The sequence below is a fragment of the Anabrus simplex genome, chromosome X (genome assembly GCF_040414725.1).
Source record: "Anabrus simplex isolate iqAnaSimp1 chromosome X, ASM4041472v1, whole genome shotgun sequence".
Lineage (NCBI taxonomy): Eukaryota > Metazoa > Arthropoda > Insecta > Orthoptera > Tettigoniidae > Anabrus > Anabrus simplex.
The window spans coordinates 222,096,906-222,113,374 of NC_090279.1; the positions used below are offsets into that span (position 1 = coordinate 222,096,906).

At 38.5% G+C, this 16,469-nt stretch overlaps 1 protein-coding gene across 9 annotated transcripts in view; it reads left to right on the top strand.

The window, feature by feature from the left end:
- Mhcl (Myosin heavy chain-like) overlaps positions 1 to 16,469 on the top strand; it is a 399,178-nt gene that overhangs the window by 338,401 nt on the left and 44,308 nt on the right. For all 9 annotated transcript variants that reach the window (XR_010861825.2, XM_067159638.2, XM_067159641.2 and 6 more), the window contains one exon: positions 2,754 to 2,919. Coding sequence is in view for 8 of the 9 variants with exons in the window: in XM_067159638.2 (XP_067015739.2) it covers positions 2,754 to 2,919 (166 nt within the window). In the remaining variant the exon portion in view is untranslated. The remainder of the gene's footprint in view (positions 1 to 2,753; positions 2,920 to 16,469) is intronic.

Below are 16,469 nucleotides of genomic sequence, written 5' to 3' on the forward strand. Positions count from 1 at the left end.
ATTTCTGTGAGATAGCCAAGTGGAGTCAAACATGAGTAGTTCTAAACAACAACAAATTGCAAAGAAAATTTTAATCCTGAATAAAATCAGGGATGCGAAGGAATTTTGTTAGGAGCTTTCTCTCCTTCACTCATGAAAGAAGACAAAGTTGGAGAGTGGAGGAATATTCATAATATTGTTTTATCTCTGGGTCTTATCACAGACAATGTAGATTTTACATATTAGAGATGTCTTGCAGAATTTAAAGAAAGCCACTGTTACAAGTACTAAAACATATATCGTCACATAGGCCTACATTCTTATCACTTAAATTTTAAGGTTAGGTTATCATGGTAAACAACTTTGTACATAATAATTTTATAATATTCTGCAGTACATAGTCAAAATCTGATTCATTGTTTTCATTTTCAACAGGTTCTATGTTCATCATATTCTGACCTTGAAGTTCTCTTGAAATATTACAAAGTGTAACACAACAAATAAAAATATTAGCTGCAAAAGTAAGGTTAACTCTAAGATGATTGACACAAGGAAATTTCTCTTTTAAGATCCCAATGGCATTTTCAATTATACGTCTTGTTGACTTATGAGATTTATTAAATCACATAACTGCAGGGTCATTTATATTATCCAAGACAGGTGTAATGAGCCATTCTTGAAGTGGGTATGCATACTTAGAGGGCACGTAGCCCTTACGTAGTAGAACTTAAGATGTGGTCCACACACTACCATGCAATTTATGGAATGGTTCCCATGCCTATCAGTAAAGTCGTTTTCATGTCCTACCTCAAGAGCATCAATGTTTATTAGTGTTCCATCAATATGTCCACATACTTGAGGCATACGAGCAATAGCACGGAACTCTCGAACTATGTGGCCAGTCAACAACTGAGGGAAACTTGACAATATTCACTGCATTTACAACAGAATGAACTGCTCTGCATATCACCTACTGCATGATATTGGCCTCCATTTCCTAACCATTGTAATGCTATAAGTAGAGCACGGTTTCTGTCAGTTGCATGCCTCTTATAGGATTGACTCCAGTTTTACTGAACTAATTCTAAAACTTTCATTGTATTCATAAAAGCTTGTGAAAGCCATGTTAACCCTACTTCTGAAAGTTCTTTTACGTCTTTGTCCACCCCCTATTACATCTTCATCACCATCACTACTACTGTATAGGCCTAACAAATCCATGTTCCACATGAAAATTAACACAAAGCTTGAAAACTAATTGATTATTGAGTATTTAACAGCAAATTACACAGACTTGTATTCAACCTTACATGTCTCAAGCAACTAGTAAAGCCGGGCTGAGTGGCTCAGACGGTTGAGGCGCTGGCCTTCTGACCCCAACTTGGCAGGTTCGATCCTGGCTCAGGTGCTCAAATACGTCAGCCTCGTGTCGGTAGATTTACTGGCACGTAAAAGATTTCTTATGGGACAAAATTCCGACACCTCGGCGTCTCCGAAAACCGAATAAGTAGTTAGTGAGACGTAAAGCCAATAGCATTATTATTAACAGCTAGTAAGAAAAATTGTGTTTTCTACAAGTTCTTGTACTCTACAAGTATCTTCATGAAACACAACATGAATTTTGACTTGTTGACAAGTCTTGTAGCTTGTATAAATTCACTTGTACCTACAAGTGCTTTTATGAAACAGGAATTAATTTTTTCCAACAACTTGTATGAAAAATTACTTGTAACTTGTAGCTTTATGAAACAGGCCAGGTGTCTGCTCTTTACACTTAACACCAGGTTTCTCACACTCTAGTAGAATGCATCAGTTCGCTTCCCAGCTGTCCTCTAGTCCACACCATCAACAATCTCACTCAACATGTCGAGTTACCCTTGTACTTCCTCTCTGTGTGCTCGTTTCAGCTGCTTGTCTCCTTCACAATTTTGTCCATAACCGTTATGAATAACACTTCCTTGTCCTCCCCTCGTACTGCTTTCTGTTGCATTACTTTCATACCTTTGCTCTGGGTAAGCCTTTTCTAAATCAAGGAATATATTCTGTATTCCCAGTGTTTTTCCATTAATTGCCTTATAATGAATATGGGGTCTAGTGTTGATCTTTCATTTTGAGATCCATATTGCTTTCCTTGTCATTGTCCTTCAACCTTTCTTCTCATTCTCTTTTCTGGTGCCCTTGCAAATATTTTAGTTACGTGAGATACGAGTGTGATTCCTCGATAATTATCACTTTTACTTAAAAAGCTAAATTTATGAATATCTCTGTGAACTTAGTATAAGATGTAAATGATCAGAAATTGTATTGTCTGTAACTTTTGTTTTTAAACAGAACTAATGTTTCTGGAGTTCGTGAATATCATAGAGTAAAAAGGAATGCACCCGTCGGATATCACCGTGTAGCCATTTTGCCATTATGTAACAGACAGACAATCTACATCTCACCTCAACAAACAGCCATTTTTCACTGGAAAGGAGTAATTTTCCCATAAAGATTGTGTTAAAATGGTCACCTGACCTTAATGAATACCCGTTCATTCCTGAGACAGAGTCACGGTAATAAATCCAAATAGTACTGTAGTGTCTCTTTTCTCCATAGCCTGCCAATAAACAAAGTTGTGAATGACCCTCTAGTGATAATATTGGAACTTATTTTAACTTTTTGTTTGAATGGAGCATACTACTGTGTGATAAGTCGAGGGAGGGTGGGAGACATTTATAATTGCACAGGCAATACACAGAGCATGTTGAGTATAGTGCGTTTGCTCATTACAGGAGGAAGAGTTGGACGACCTGGCCGGACAAGTACAACTGCTGGAGCAAGCCAAGTTGCGCCTCGAGATGAGCTTGGAACAACAGCGCAAAGAGAACAGGAGGGAGACAGCTCAACGGGATGAAGAGTTAGAGGACGTGAGGTGTAATGCTCACAAAAAGGTGAAAGGTGAGTTTGTTGAGATGTTGCGAGAATGTCAGGCAAATGGGGGAGGTTTGACTTGGTTTTTAACGATTTAATGATGGAGAGGCTTGTAGACAACACGTGGAACCACTCGCCGCACTACGTAGTGTTAAACACTGTCAAATTCATTTGCATAGCCCTCAGAATGGCTTTGACTGTGCACATATCACAGCCTGGGGCTAGATCTAAGACGCCATCTCTCTGCCATTGAAAAATAAATGGTAAGGAGGAAGTTGGTGGCACAGTCGTTCCAATAATTATAATTACCCCTAATGCACTAACTCGCATATCAGCTGCACCCCTAACATTTCACTGAATATTTGCATAAATTTCTGTGCTGATTAAGAGCCTGTGGGCTTGTCGCAAGAATGTGTGTCTGCAGTAACAAACTGCTGCGCACAGTCTCTTAGTCACAGCATCACTTGTTTCAAAACAGTCTAGCTCTGCCATCTCTTGACAGCACATGAAACCTTGAGACTCTATTCTTTCCCACTGACTGCCGTTGTTTGAAGTGAAAGCTTGGCAGGTCCAAGTACATTGTTTAATCTTTCGTCTGAACAAATTGTAGAATATTTAGATGAACTGGGTGATGGTGATATTACAATATTTGAAAGTGGTGATAAATTTGACAGTGATGAAAGTGATGAAGAGTTTTTGCCTGAAAGTAGTCATGAAAATAACTATGGAAGTGTAAAGGGTGATGACAATAGTGATGGTGATGCCAGTGAAACATCAACATACACAAGAAGACTAGAAATGGGATAAAGCGGATGAATCATACACCCCACATAAAACTGTGGAGTTGTAAACCAGGTACAGTGTGTTTCAGAATCATGTAAACTCGTTTTTGATAATGAGATATTGGTTACAATTGTGAATTACAGATGGTCATGCGAATTATTCAGAAGCTTTCCATAAAATCATATTGTAGTAAAAATCCTATTCTTGACACACCTGCACAGGACACTTTGTTGAAAATGCACGACTTGAAAACAAAAAGTTGTTTAAGAGACTCCGGAAAGGTACAGTACTCATTAAAAATATATATTTTACTTCTTTCTTTTCCTTTTCTTAACCCTTTAACGCCAAAATTATTTTTTTCGTCCGTTTTCTTTGAAATTCGTCTAAATCACTTCAGGTCCATAGTATAACATAACTACAAAATATTAAGCTCGTACTTTTCACGGTTTCGTCATTAGGTGGCATGTTCATATGATCACGCTAGGCGGATGTGTTAGCATTTCATTCTGTATAGCATTTCTTTAGTATTTATAGATTTTATGTATTGATATTGATAAATTATGAACAAAATAGACTAAAATAAACTAAAGATGATAATTTATGAAGAATATACATATGAATATACATTAATTACAATATGTACATCCATAAATAAAGCAATAAAAATCTCAAGATATTCGTAATATATTACATTCAAGTTATCTAATTCACAGAAATTACTGAATAGGAACAAATATAAGAACTGTATGCTTCACACTGTATGAAATAGGACAAAGCATGGAACACAGAGTCCAGCATTACATTTTGTGCACTCGGTGCGAACATTCCTTTCCAGCACAGCGTCGTCGATTGCAGGACGCTACGAGGTGCCCAATCCCGTCAAGTCGTACATCGTCAGTGACACTACTCTGCTGGATACTGTATCTCGAGGTGATAGGGCGCCTCTTCCTACTGGCGTTATTTTGAACTTATGTAGATATGTTTGCACAATGTGGCGACGAAATTCTAGATGTGACAAATCACATCCAGACCTCCTTAGCAGTAACCATGAATTGTGAATGGATACGTCCAGGAGCCATGTGAATAGCGACCACAACCATTTCTTTCCACGTGTGCCTACTCTGTAGTACGACACATTGTCTTATATTATCTTGCCAGTTACATTATATTACATATAAGATAAAACTTTGGTTGGGTAGCTGGGCGTACGGATATTGCACACGTGCTAGTAATGATAAGAAGGAACCATAATCATGTCAGTTGTTAAAGCTAGCTGATTAAAAACAAGGTAACTATCGAGCAGTGGCGAAGCTATTAGTTAATGAATGGGTAGGCAGGCAATACTAGATTAAAGTTTCTTATAAGAGTCCAAACGTCGGGTTTTCTTGGTTGGAAAATGGTCAATCACACGGTCTTTCAATAGTTCATCACTCACCACTTCCTCACTCACCAATTCCTTCACAGGCTTTCTCTTGATAAAAATGGTTCTAAGACTGCTGAGTCTTTCATTGTTCATTGTATTATGCAAGCATGTTTTTATCCTCTTCAGAGTACTCATACTCCTTTCAGAGGAAGCCATGATCACAAGAAATGTTAATACTAAGCGAATCAATTTTGACACTTCGACATCCACTGGTCATTGAGGACAATATAATGTAAAAGATTTTGAGGGCACAAATATTTTTCTATATCGGAATAAATATTTATCAATTCTTTTTCCAGGATTTATGTATGTTACGACATTTTTCAGCGTAAGAAGATGCCGTGTTTTCTGATCACATGTCCTTGAGGATACCAGTGGTTTTCCTCATTTCAGTATTGCACAGAATTACATCAAATGCTGTTTTATGTTGCAGTCGAACAAGGAGATGGTCTGTATAAATAAAAATAAAAAATACCTATAGAGAGAGAGTGAGAGAGAGAGAGAGAGCAATACATGAATTGGGCTTTCCTGAGTACGTTAAGCATCCCAACAGTAGAATTTTAGACCAACCGTCATTATTCTGTGCAATATCTTCACAAACCTGTCTTAAACCATCACAGAGTGAAAATGTTGGGTGGACTGCTCTAACGGGTAGTGCATGCTTGTGGAAGTCTCTCAGAGGATCTAATAAAATATGAATGAAACGCTGTCAGCTTATGAATGAAGAGCCTGACTGATTTTATTGTTTTGGAGCAATGGAGAGGAACAAGGTTTAATTGGTGGGCATACAGTAGCAGTGTAGAAATATTGTCCGTCGGCAAACTTGTTTGACGTAATGCTGAACACCCCTATTCTTTCCTGCCATTGTGGAGCACACGTCATGTTTGACATACGATTTTATCAATTACTCCTCACTTTCGCAGAATATCGACAGTTAATTCTGATAAGCCCGATGCAGTTTTATCAATCGAAACATCATAAAAGCCTATAAATCTTTCTGTGGATCCTGTTTTGAGTAGAACCGGAATATTACACTGACTTGAGATCTATTTGATACATCTAAGGTCTCATCCGCTTGAATACCAATGAAATCACAAGAATCTAATTCTGCTTTGATCGTCTCCTGAATTATGGTACTTACACACTCAATTAATTAATTCTGTATTTTGCCTGATGTGCCTTTAAAGCCCAACATTCCGGGCTGAGTGGCTCGGGCGGTTGAGGCGCTGGTCTTCTGACCGCAACTTGGCAAGTTCGATCCTGGGCCAATGCGGTGATATTTGAAGGTGCTCAGATACGTCAGCCTCGTGTCGGTAGGTTTACTGCCATGCAAAAGAACTCCTGTGGGACTAAATTCTGGCACTTCGCCATCTCCAGAAACCGTAAAAGTAGTTAATGGGACGTAAAGCAAATAACATTATTATTATTATTATTATTATTATTATTATTATTATTATTATTATTATTATTATTATTATTATTATTATTATTATTATTATTATTAAAAATGCCGACGTGGACTGGAGATGATCTCGAATGTACTGTACCTGTTTTGAAATAAGATCTAACAACACTGGGTAATTGCTCCTGTTGATTGAGTCTTCCCCTTCAAAATGACCATGAAATTCAAGCTCCTGTTTCCCGAGAAAACACACAATATAAAGTCTCTCAACATCAAGCCAATTTTGTTTTAAGATTTTGTTATTTTTAATGGCTTGAATTCTTGCACCATCAGATAAAGAATGTTCTAACACCCTGCGTCCCAGTAAACAGAATTTCTCTTCATTCTGAATATGTTTTTCTTTTCTAAGAACATTTTTATAACAATTATTCCATTCGAAGGCCATTCCTTTTCACTACCAAACAAAACACACTTAGCCCTGTAACAAAACCACAAATATCATGTATACCAAGAAAATTTATACTTTCTAGCTACTTTAAATTCAAAATAATATCTAAATTAGGCATAGGCCTACATGTTTTGTTTTTGGCTTCACACGTCTCTTCGTAAGTCCATTTTAAAGAGTTCATAAGACTTGTAAAGTTCCAGAAAGGGCCTGCTTCACTCATTATTTAAACGCGAGTTTCAACCAGATGATATCAGTCTTGTTTTACACAATAGAAACCCAGAATTTGAATTGGTTGTTTCCATGTCTGAATTGTCACTAATATTGCCAATAATGTACTGATTGCCTACTAACTCAAGAGAATAGTGTGCTCACTACACAATTAACAATACGTACTTCATTGTCGCCTTCGCGCTAGGAATTTTCACACTCAAATAGCAGAAGAGGCATGCCTCAACGGGCTCTAGAGCTTGCGGAGAGAGGGGCGCACCACCCCTCTATCAATCATCAAGCTGGCAAAACACAAACAAAACAAAAAGTCCTGGGTGTGTCAAGTTATTTCCTGCCTCCCTGCAGAGCAAGTAGTCCGCTGTTGCCATCTAGCGGGCGATCAGTGAGGCACATAGCCTGCTGTCAACCATGTAGTGCATATTAAATAGAGATTATTGTAGTGTTCGCACAATACGAACAGCAGATAAATTTGTTACGATATTTATATAATTTAATCGTATTTCTTAGGGTAGGCATTGCCTTAAATGACTCCAAGGAGTTTCGCCACTGCTATCGAGTAGGCCATGCCCTTCGGAGCTGTTGTGCCGTGGGGCTTGATTTGGTTTATTAATTTTATTGTAGGAAAAACCATCCTTTTCTGTTAATATAAATTTGTGCATCTTCGCCTCCAGGAGTATGTGTTTCATGAATGGCTCCACTGACCTAGAATGAATTTACAGTGATGATTAATACTGATGCTGCAGCCTACTCCTGCCAAATAGCACAAAGGGGTCTCTTCAAGCCTTTGCGCCCCCCGTCCGACGAACGACAGCATCACACGCTCTCCCTCCAAAACATTACTGAAGAACATCACATTCCCGACTGCTATCATGAGACGAAAGTGCTCTCTGCTTGTGATTCCGAGTAAATGTTCATAAGCATTGTTTTTTAATGACACGGTACTGTATGATTATAATGTATGTTTCCTCCCACATTTAAAAAATGTAAACAATCTAGCCCCTCTGCGTACAGTTTTGGTAAATTCAAACTGAGTATGAACTAATAAATAGTCTCCATTTACAGTTTTAATCTTTCTTTGTTTTTCGTACGTTTATAAATAACTTGAATACTTTTGGTTGTATCTGGTAAAATATTTTGTGAGATAAGTTCAGCAACACAGGCAACATCACTAATTTCATACAGTACAGATTACCGTGTTACTGATTGCTTTTGTTTTATTGACAACATCGTATTAGTAGTGTGACGGTGGTAAATCCGAGACGCATGGGGATGCGCTGGATAGCGCAGATACACAGCGTGCACGCGTCCTACTATTCATTATACTGACCACAAATTTGCAGTTTAGAAAAAGAATTCCACAATTGAAGTTAATTACAGTACACTCACTGTTTGTCGTGGTGATGTGCAAGTAAGCTGGTCCACTATTATATCAGCACTTAGTAAACGTACATGGTAACTCATTTCAAGTAATTGGACTGAGCACAACGGGCTGGATATTATAAAATTGTGATTAACCCTTTGGATGCCGACCCATAATAGGTCATCATATGCATAGCATGCCAAGCATGTTTCAATGGATTTTGCATCACTGTATAAAAAAATTAATAAATGTCTCAGTTTAAACGATATGGAGGTAAAATTTGGTATGTGAGCTTGATATACTCCCAGGAATATAAAAATGTGACTTGCATTTCAAAAGAAAAAAATCGTGGAGTACTGTGCACAAAAAAAAAAAAAAAAAAAAAGGTTTAGTTATTTAAAAAAAGGAAATTCATAATTTGAAATGAATTAGCACATTGTGTACTAAATCCAACGTTACTAAGTGAAGATAATTAATCTCAGCTCTAACCTGGGATCATATACAATAAAACCTCGTTAATTCAAAGTCGTTGGGACACAAAAATCGGACTTCGAATTAACCGCCAAATCTTAATTCAGAAATACCAACCCTTGCCGCATCAAAAAATATTCTAAGACCTGTACTGCATGCAATTAACATTGATTCAAAGTTTAAACCTTTGAAATGCCATGGAAAAAAACAATTTCCAAAATGTATCCAACAAGGTGCATTTACAGTACTCAAATTCACAATACAGTATTCACTTGGATAACTCACTGACAAACATAACCTCACGCGACGAAATAAAACTAAAGCATGATTCAAAGACAAGGAAAAATCTTAAGCTGAACAAGTCCTTTATTCATTGGATTACTGAACTGAATGCATTTTAGATGTCCTGTACTTGCACGGAAAGTACCTGATGCCCTTAAAACATAATGGTTTATCGAACTTTCCTATGACGAAGGGAGAAAGTCGGCTCACCTATCCTTGTATGATTTCCCGCCATGGTACATATCTCGTAATTCAGAAATGCGAACCCTTGCCGTGTCACATAGTATTCTAAGACTCATTAATGCACGCAATCACCTTCATTCACAGTTTAAACCTTTCAAATGCCTGGGAAAAAATATATTCCCGAAATGTATCCAACAAGGTGCATTTATATTATTCAAATAATGCATTTGAATAAATCACTGGCAAACATAACCTCACGCATCGAAAGAAAAAACCTGCACAATTCAAAGACGAGGACAAATTATGCTGGCTCCCTTGAGCAAGTCCTTCATTCATTGGATTACTGTACTGAAGCATTTTAGATGTCCTGTACTTGCACGGAAAGTGTCGGACGCCCTCATCATGGCTTGTCGAACTTCACTATGATGAGGGCAAGAAGTCTCTCGCTTCCGTGTGCATTGCAACACAGTGCAATGACCCTCCTTGTATGATTTCCCGGCTGGCACTTCCCTCCTATAAAACTGTAAGTCCGTTTGGGCTCAGCATCAAAAAATCAATGCAGTTTCATCGGTATTGACAGTATTTGGTGCGTACAAATTGATTATTCGTATTCGCGGATTCTGCTTCTCCACACACTGCCTGCTAAGTGATATTATGTTGTTCCGTAAAATGCTGAATACAAAAGGATTAAGATTTTACTCGAACTTAGCAAATATGAAGCACACTGTAGACACACCGCAGTGAGTGAAAATACTGAAATCTACCCCAGCACGTTCCAGAAGACGCGTTCTATCATGACGCGGATAAATTTTGAATTTATTTACTCTGGAAAAAAAAAAAACTATTTTATTATATAAAGGCAGTTTGAATTCAAAGTCTGAATTTTGGTAATGGGACCGAATATTTTGAATTAAACAATTTAAATAACATGCAAAACCGTACCTCCTGTTTCCGGGAACGAGAGCGTCTTCGAATTAAGCAGGACTGTGAATTAATCAATTTTGAATTATCGAGGTTCTACTGCATACCAATTTATATTGTTAAGGTAGGCCTACTTTCCAATTTATGAATTCATTTCCAAAAACGTGGAACATGTGGAGAGAAAAACACCAACAGCGTAACCTGTCAATGATTGGATATTTAATCAATTTAGGAGAGTAATATTGATCATTTGAGAGAACTGTGCATAGTAGCCGTATTTGTTACTACAGAACAGTTCAGGAGATAAGAAGAACATACAAAATCAATTAATATCCATTATAAAATGAAGAATGTAAACAGCCTAATTTATTACAAAATCCTCCACCAGAACTTTATGATAAATTTCATGTGATCATATTGCACTTGTGTTTTGGAGAAAAGTCTAGATGCAGGCCTTTGCTACATTTGCAACACAATGTTCTTGGTCTACACCTTTTTGTTTTGGTACTACATATGCAACAGTTATGGAGCGTTCCAACCTTAAAACACAGTGGGATAATTCCATCTCTTTCCTTCTCCCATGTTTTGCGGATAGCGCTGTCCTACTCTAATGCAGTGGGTTTGCCAAATATTTGTAAATCAGAATGTTATCGGTTAACATGGGCAAATATCGTGTTATGTATAGAATTTCAAGGCGCATTTGATGTTAAAAAAAAAAAAATTTGTATGAAAATGGTAATATAATAGAAAGTTACGCCAAATGCAGAATCTTCATTGCATAGAACTTACCATGTCATATTTTATATTAATTATTTTCCTAATTTTTTCACTGCTTGTAAAGAAAGATTTCAGCTCGATGTAGATAAGTTTATTTTTAAATTTAAATGATGACAAAATGCAGTATATGCATTTATTTTCAGTCACGTTCAGGGATTTTTATGTGCAGGCACGAAAGTCAGTCGCTGGCCAGCGTCTTTCCTATGGAATTTGCATGGGGGGGGGGGCAAAGCGAGGCAAATGGACTTCAGATATGGAAGTTATTTTTAAAACAATTCTGAAGTTCTTATCTTCTTTAGTTCTTAATTTGTGACAGGAAGAATGTCCCCTTGAATTTTGGTTTCGCGCATGACCTGTCTGGCTGGCTGAAGTACCGGTAGTGATCTCCCAAAAATGCGCTTTTCACATTTCCAGACAGTCACATGCAGTGCAGTGCTCATTTTATGTATAATAGTGATTAAATACATATCAGTGACATGTACAATTCTTGAGGGCAAGTGTATTTAGTTTGTGTGGTTCAGGAGTTTGTGCTCGTGCGTGGGGATCTTATAAGTTCGAAGAAAAAGTGCAGAAGGATCGTGGCGTGGTTAAAGCGAAGCAAACGGTCTTCAGATATGGACGTTATTTTTTAAATCATACCTCAAGTTCCTTAACTCGTTGTCTCTTAAATTATTAATTGGAGGCATAGATATCTCAGGGAAATAAAATGTTTGAGGGCACAAAATAAAGCTATAATTTACACAGATGAATCGTGGGTGAATATTCGGCAGACAGTGACAAAAGAATGGAAGAATACAACAGTAAAAAGTGCACGGCAGGCCGCCACTGAAGGGGTGAGTTCGGGACTTAGGCCACCGAAAGGTCGAGGACCGCGATTCGCCTTAGTCCATGCAGGTAATGAACATGGTTTTGTTCCAAACACTGAAGTAACATTTTTATGCCATTAAAACACGGCGGACGCCCACGAGGAAATGAGTGCTAAAATTTATGAGAAGTGGTTTTCGGAACAACTGTTGCCGAACACTCCCGAAGGTGCCATGATCATGCTGGATAATGCCACTTATCATTCCCGTAAGTTGGAACCTTTGCCAGTGGCTTCTTGGCGAAAAGATGACATCGTACAGTGGTTACGTAAAAAGCAAATATCTTTTGAGGATGGAGCTCAAGCGAGAATTGTTGCACATCGCTTCTCAGCATAGAGCTCTGTATGATAAGCAGAGAATAGATGAAGTGGCAAAAGCGGCAGGTCGGCAGATTCTACGTCTCCCGCCTTATCACTGCGAGTTAAACCCTATTGAGATGGTGTGGTCCCAGGTGAAAAACTACATCCGGTATCATAATGTATCATTCAAGAAAAATTATATGGAAAATTTAATAACCGCTGCATATAAGAACATCACGGTGGACAATTGGGAAAATTACGTGAAAAAAGTAAAGAAAAATGAAAGAGATTTGTGGAAAGCAGACGAATTACAGGGCGATGTCGACGATGAACAGTTTTTAATACGACTTTCTTCATCGTCTGGATCATCCTCAAGTTCATCTCCCGAACCCAGTTCATCCAAAGCGGGAACATCAGACCTTGCAGAAATGATAGAAGGTGTACGTCCATTGTCTGAGAGCAACAACAGTGATTACGGTATGTTGTACAGTGGAACCTTGGATTGCGAGCATAATTCGTTCCGGCAACATGCTTGTAATCCAAAGCGCTCGTATATCAAAGCAAGTTTTCCCATAAGAAACAATTGAAACGCGGATGATTCGTCCACAACAAAAAATATTTATTCACATACCATTTATAAAACAAATATAACGTAAAACAAATTAAAGTGCGCTTTTCCTTACAACAGAATCATTGTTGGTGTGAGGGAGATGAGAGGTGACAGGAGAAGAGTTACTGTGTAGCACGAATTTCACTAACGGAATCACTGCTATCTGTTGACTCACTGAAATTGTTTTCTTTTCGTGCATCTTTAACGAGGAACCTGTCCAATGACTGTTGCTTTTGCCTCTTTTTGAGGATTTCACGAAAATGTGACATTGCATTGTCACTGAACTGATTCATCGCTCGCACTGCTACAGCCTTATTCGGGTGGTGTTTTTCTACCAAATTTTGCACCATTTCCCACATTTTGCACTTCTCACGAATCTCAGTTTAAGTAAGAGATTCCATTGACTTTTCCTCCTTCTTTCCCTGGATGAGATCTCCATAACCTCCTCCTGTTGTTCGCGATGCAGGTCCATCAGTTCGTTGGTGGTCAGTTGCTGGCTATGTTCTTCCACCAGCTCTTGAATGTCCACGTCATTTACCTCCAGCCCCATAGTCTTCCCTAAGCACACAATTTCATCGGCGGCTTGTTGTCACCAACAATCCCCTCAAAGTCACGTCCAAGAACACAGTCAGGCCACAGCTTTCCCCAAGTGGAAGTGAGAGTTCTCTTGGTGACTCCATCACAGGCTTTATCGATGATCTTCAGGCAGTTCACGATGGGGAAATGAATTCCCTCAAACTCTCGGTGGGTAAGGTTTGTTCCTTTGGTCACTTCGAAGCATCCCTGAAATAGTGCTTTGGTGTATAGCTTCTTGAAGTTCTAAATTACTTGCTAATCCATAGGCTAGAGTAGTGGAGTAGTGCTAGGAGGAAGAAACTTAACCTTAACGAACTTGAATCCCTCCAGTAAGTTGTCCTCGAGTTCTCAAGGCCTGGAGGATGATCAGGAGCATTGTCCATAACCAGCAAGACTTTGAGCGGCAGATTATTTTCTAGAAGATATTTCTTCACTACAGGACCAAAGATCTCGTTCCTCCATTCAACAAATGAACAGGGAAGAGGAAAACGTAGGCACACGTGACGCTCGTATTGCGGAACCTTACTCGCTTATCAAGTTACAATTTATTTAAAATGTTTGCTCGTCTTGCAAAACACTCGTAGACCAAGTTACTCGCACTCCGAGGTTTCACTGTATTTATTTTACCATCCTACAAATATCAATTTATGAATTAATGAACTTAAAATTACAAAATTACAAACAAAAAATGTGGAACTGTGTCACCCTGTTTGAGTCACACTCGAGCGCGATCTTCACAAGTCTATTTCGCAACAGCGCGCTCCATCTAAGCTGTACTGCAATTTAAGGTTGGATAGACTCCTGTTTTTGAGGAAGTTTTCCACGTTAGTAGAAGTACCGGTACTTCCATTTACATCACTCACGCTGCCAGGTTGAAAGCACTCCAGACTGCTTATGATCAAGCCACTCACTTCCTAAATTCTCAATGTATATGCCAGTCTTGACATGGGGTGTCGAGCTCCTGCAAAATTTCCCTTATATAGGATGTAACTATTTAACACCATTCTTGCAATAATGTTATTATTTATTTATTTAATGTATGGCAACATATTGGAATATACAACAATATATAAATCATATACTAAAATAACTAGGGCCTTATTACTATCAGACATGAAACAGAGTATACGATGACAGTGTATGCGCTTATATAGTGAGAGTCAATTTGTCTATCCAGTTAACAGCCTCTGGAGTCAACAATAGAAAGTCTTTCAGATCTCCCGAATATGACATAATACTACACTGTTGCACAATGTGTTGGATGCTCTGAGGAGTCGCTCCACAAACACAAGATGGATCAGAAATTTCGTTCCATTTGTACAGGAAGTCATTACATACTCCATGGTTTGTACGAATCCTGTTGGTAGTTTTCCACGTACGTCGAGGCAGATCAAAACCAGCCGGTTTAGTTTGGGTATTTAAAACAGTTATAATGTCTGGTGGTGCATGTTGGATCCATTTTTTTTTTTCCAATTATCATTTATATTGAAGCCTGTATTGAAAAGTTTAACAGCAGATTTAATTGCTGGATGTCTGGATTTTAACCTGCCAGATATTGCACTTGGTCATGAATTGGAAGGTCCGGGTGATCCAATATTTTCTTATATTCATGTAACAAAGCATCCTGTCTTCTCAGTGCAGGTGGATGAATGTGACTTAAAGTTGGGAGCCAAAATGTTGGTGTAGTTTTTAGACAACCTGTGATTGTACGCATTGTAGTATTGAGCTGGATGTCGAGGTTGCTCTTCAGCCAGACTGGAGCACAATATTCTGCTGTACTGTAGACTAGTCCCAGTGCAGAGCAACGATCCCCATGTAGTACCACACAGCTTTTGAAGGATGTTGTTCCTGGAACGGATTTTGGCTGTAGTATTATTCAGGTGTTGTTGATAAGTTAGGGATCTACTTTGCAGTAGGATTATATTTAACTAGATTTTCATTAAAATAGGTTTTCAGTTGACAGTTTGCCTGTTTGTTATGAAGATGAAAACATGAAGATTCTGTTTTACTTGGGCTTGGTGTGAGTCGCCACTTGTGGTAATACTGCCATAGGACTGGAAGATTGTCTGTCAATATCCTTTCAGTTTCCTCGATGCATTTTCTACTGATACCAATGGGTAGATCATTTGCATAAGCAAATTTCCTGCTTGCAGTATGAGGGATGTCTGCAATATATAGATTGAAAAGGATTGGTGTGAGTACAGAGCCCTGTGGAAGACCCATATTTCAAAGTTCTTTGCTCACTGATTTCCTTGCCCAGGATAACTTGGAAATATCTATCACATAGCATGTTATTTATTAATTGGGCTAGAGTTCTGCAGGGGATCACCCGTAAGAATTTTAAAAGGAGGCCCTCTCTCCATACTGTGTCATAGGCTGCTGTCAAATCAATAAATACTGCAGACGTCTTGAAAGCCTGCCTCGATATAAGTCGTAAGACTAAGGACTTGATCTGTACAGCTCCTCCCTGTTCGGAAACCAGCTTGTACGTGTGGGATATGATCCATTATTTTGCTGTTAATTCGGTTTAGAATCAATCAGGAATTAGCTCCTCAATGCCCTACACGTGTCCTCTGGGTGGTGCTAAGCGAGCAACAGTCACTCACTGGTGGCCAAACTATCAACAGTTGTTGATCTCCTGGCCATAATGCACATGGATAATTCTGCAATAATGTTGAAACTTACCTTCTTTCAATATTTTACATCAAGGTATGTGTACGTCATATCACTAGTATCAATTCCCCCCCACACCACTTCTGGTTTTGTAATTTCTTTTTGGTGACCATAGTGTTTAGTTGTGAAAGTTGTATCAGCAGCCCTACCTTCACTAATCAGAAGGACAGGATTCCTCTGACTCTTCTTTTCTGTATAGCCCATAGCTAACACAGGCTCTGACCTGAAATATTTTCTATCCCCAACACCAAACTTTTGTTTCAAATACTGACACAATC